At 54.8% G+C, this 3,644-nt stretch overlaps 1 protein-coding gene across 1 annotated transcript; it reads right to left on the reverse strand.

Moving 5' to 3' along the window:
- Positions 1–218: 218 nt before the first annotated feature.
- Positions 219–3,206, reverse strand: CUNH1orf232 (chromosome unknown C1orf232 homolog). The gene is made up of 4 exons (XM_029475728.2): positions 3,123–3,206; positions 1,840–1,923; positions 1,640–1,737; positions 219–535 (listed from the first exon to the last, which is right to left on the reverse strand). Exons 1-4 carry the CDS (start codon positions 3,204–3,206, stop codon positions 238–240), a joined length of 564 nt encoding a protein of 187 aa, XP_029331588.1. The 3' UTR covers positions 219–237.
- Positions 3,207–3,644: the final 438 nt, after the last annotated feature.

Here is a 3,644-nt window from a genome sequence, read left to right on the forward strand (position 1 = left end):
CTCGAGGGCTTTCTGCAAAGTCTCACCTTAAATCCTGTCAACTGGAGCGCCTTGGCACAAAGAACACTCTTCTTGGCTAAAGAACCCTTTAGCCAGACGCCCCCACCCACCCACGAGGTCGCCCACCTAAAAGTAGCTTTTCCTGATGTCTGAAAAAAATTACGCAGTTACACTGAGTGTCAATCCAGACGATTTTATGAGAGGTAGGGAAGAAGGGGCACCAGCGAGGCGGGCCAGCTAGTCGCCCTTGGGCGCGGCCTTCACCCTCATCTCTGCCAGTTTGTGGGTGAGGAAACCCCACTTGAAGCCTGCCGCTGGATCCGCCTCCCGTGTCTCGGGGCACTCGGTAGCCTCCTCGGCAGGCTTGTCCTGCGGCTCAGGGTCCCTCTCCGCGGCCGTCTCCACGCCGCGCAGCATGGACGCCGCCGCCTGCTGCTGCTGCTGCCACCTGCTGGCGAACGCGTCCCAGAATCCTGGTCCGCGCGGCTCGGTCTCAGCTGTGGCCGCCTGCGAGGAAGGGGGCGCAGCCAGCGGGCTGCAGGAGAGACAGGGGGTCAGCAGGATGGCCCAGGGTCCCAGAGAGGGGCAGTGGACAGAAGGAAAGACAAACAGCGAAGCCAAGGGAGTCGGGGCAAGGTCAGGGCCTGGAAAGCAAGGGGAGGTAGAGGGAGACAGGATCAGGAGAGGTGAGAGGGCTGGGCAGAGGAGAACCGGGATCCCAGAGTTTGGATGGAGCAGTCAGGAGTTTGGAGCGTTGACTCTGGTGCAGAGAGGATAGGCCAACAAGCCAGGTCTGGAAAGCCAGAGAGGGACTCTGAGAGGAGAAGGGAGAGCCTGTTGGGGTGGGCTTGTTTGGGTCCTATAGGAGGGACACCCCCCCCGCCCCCCCCCCCCCCCGTGTGGGGAGAGAGCCAAGTGAGCAAAGTGGTTAGACTCTAGGAAAAGTGGAAGAAATCCTGGCACAGATAGATAGAAGAGGAGTTAGGGGGGAGTCGATGCGGGGAAGGGCTGTCAAGGAGGGGTGATAAGGCTGAAGAAGGAGCCTTGCCTCTGGAAAAGTCCTCAGAGAACTGGGACTGGAAGGTGGGGAAGAGGTGGGCAGGATCCCTGAGGCAAGACTAATGGATGGGTGTCCTAGGGAAAAAGGGAGTGTGGTGGGTGGGTGCGCAGGACTGAAAGGAGGCAGATGGGCTGTGTGTGTGTGAGAAACCAAAGCCAGTTGGAAATGAAGCCCTGAGTCTGTTCCCAATATCAAAGACCTTATAAACCTTCCAAACTATTGTACTTTGGGCTCCTCAGGGATCCTCAGGCCTCCACAGGCACCAAGAGAACCAAAAGAGGAATCTACGCTGGTGACAAGCTGCTTTGGAAGGTGAGGGTTTATCATCTAGACCACCCTTCTTCACAAGCACCCAGGAAGGTCTTCTCTGCTGTCCTGGGTTCTAGGGAGATGGCTGTCCTCAGGAAGAGGAGGAGCCACCCATAAGGACTTCCCTTTACCTCAGTTCCAAGAGATCTAACCTCATCTCCTTCATAGGCCTGCTGTATCAGCCCGGGGCTAAAGCTTTACAGGATTGGGACAGAGGTAGAAGAGAGATCCTAGGACCCTTCCAGCCCTGCCCCCTAAGGACACACATACTGATCAGCACACGGTTCTGGTGGCAGCAGTTTGTCCTCGTCTTCTTTGTTAAACAGAGATGACATTGTCAGCCAGCCTTTCACCCCAACCCCCTGAACCTGGGAGGAGAGAACTAGGCGTCAGGAATGGACCAGCCTCCAGGGCTTCACCACAGCCTCTGCCAGGCTTCCAAGGCTTGAACGGGAGACTGTCAGACTCACCCTACGGGCCAGCTGTGACATGGGGTTGAACGTCTCCTCCGTGGGTTCTGCCTTCTCAGACTCCACCAAGGCGGGCCTCTCCCTCTGGGACACAAGACACCCCCAACCCCAAGCATGAGAGGAGCCCCATTGCTAACCATCACTAGGCAGCCTATGTACCATAGAAGCGCATCTCCCGCACACCCTGCATCTCCACTGGAGCCCACAGGAATGCCTGCAGGCACACGCATCTCTCCATCATGCTTCTGCTCACATATGCAAGGCTGCATGGTAAATCTCTGCAGATACCCTTGAGCACCTACATCTGCCCACTGCCAAACACATTTGATCGAACTCGAAACCTTAAACAACGGCACACTACGTGTGCTACTACAGACACACATGCATCTTTGTGGTTAGACCTCTCCCCCTGTATACACACGGGTGTGCAGTCCAGGCACCCGGGCAAGAGCACTCATGAGGCTAAGCAATTCATTCCTGTGTCCTCTCCTGCAGGAAGCTGGCTAAACAGAGACTTAGGCACAGCCCTCCAAATGTCTCTACCAACCAAACGTAGCTCCCGGAAATGCCCACATGAAAGCATGCAGGTACAGAATTCTGCTCAAAACACACATGCATGGAAACTCACTAAGTCCAGTTCACATCTGCAGCAGACTGTCCACAGAGACACTAACTGTAGCATTCTCTTGCCGACACATCCACAGGAAGCCAGCCTTGGACACGCACCTGTCCAGTCATAGGCTTATCCACCCCCTCGCTGGGCTCGTCCCTGCCCCCTGTCTCATCTATTTATGTAACCGCCATTTATCACAACTACTAGACGTAAACGGTCTTAGTTTCAAAGTCCTTTTTGCCTTCTCCCTCACAACCAAGTACGGCCTAAGTATGGCTTTCATCAGATGCTGTGGTCCGCAGAGGGTGAGAGCCACTCCCTACTGCCATAAACAGGAGCTCAGTACTCTGCAGGCAAGCGATCCCACTTTGGCTTAACTTTGTCCACTAGAAAGCTGTATAAAGTGTAACGTACTTTTGTGTCTACTGCCAGTATTGGCGTTGGAACGATCTTTATCGTATGGCAGCTCCTGAGATCCTTGGAGTCAGCGGCTGCTTCTCTCATGGCCCTTAGCTCTCCTTCATTTTCTTGCACATCTCTGTCGCTGCGCTGTGCTGTTTGGAAGCCCACCCACAATTGTCTTCTTCCCCAGACTATTTAATGCTCTCTATGCCCCCTACCTTGGCTGGCTGTCTGTCTGTCTGGCCTAGAAAATACAGACAGTACCCACCTCCTCTGCCAAGTCCTCTTCAGATTCTCCACTCAGCGTCTGTAGCACTTTGGACTTGTAAGTCTTCCAGAAGGCTTGGTTCATGGCTGCAGGGGAAAAGGGACCTGGCACTCAGGCACAGAAGGCTGGTAGCTCAGTGGGCACCAGTGGCTCTGGTCCCAGAAACTTGGAAGAACCAAGAGCCTGTCCCCGGGATCCGGTGACTTCATGAAAGATGCACCAGTCTCCTCAGCTGGCACAGTGCCAGGCAGGTAAACCTGATCCCACTGATTCTGAGGTTGGGGCAGGCTTGTGCCATTTCAGCCCCAAGTCTTGACCCAAATTGGCCAAAGTTAATAAAGTCAGCTTTTTGGAGAGTCCATTTTCCTGCCTGCAGTCGGGAATACTGATGGCGGTTCAATAGCTGTAGAAAAAGTTTTCCACTCAAAGTCTTGAGTCCAGGAGCCAGACCTGTGCATCCTGTGATCTCTGCCATTCTAGCTGGGTCCTCATCAGGGTCCCACCCTGTGTCTACCCAGTCCT

Source organism: Mus caroli, unplaced genomic scaffold (assembly GCF_978045245.1).
Source record: "Mus caroli unplaced genomic scaffold, Mus_caroli_1 scaffold_6, whole genome shotgun sequence".
Classification (NCBI taxonomy): domain Eukaryota; kingdom Metazoa; phylum Chordata; class Mammalia; order Rodentia; family Muridae; genus Mus; species Mus caroli.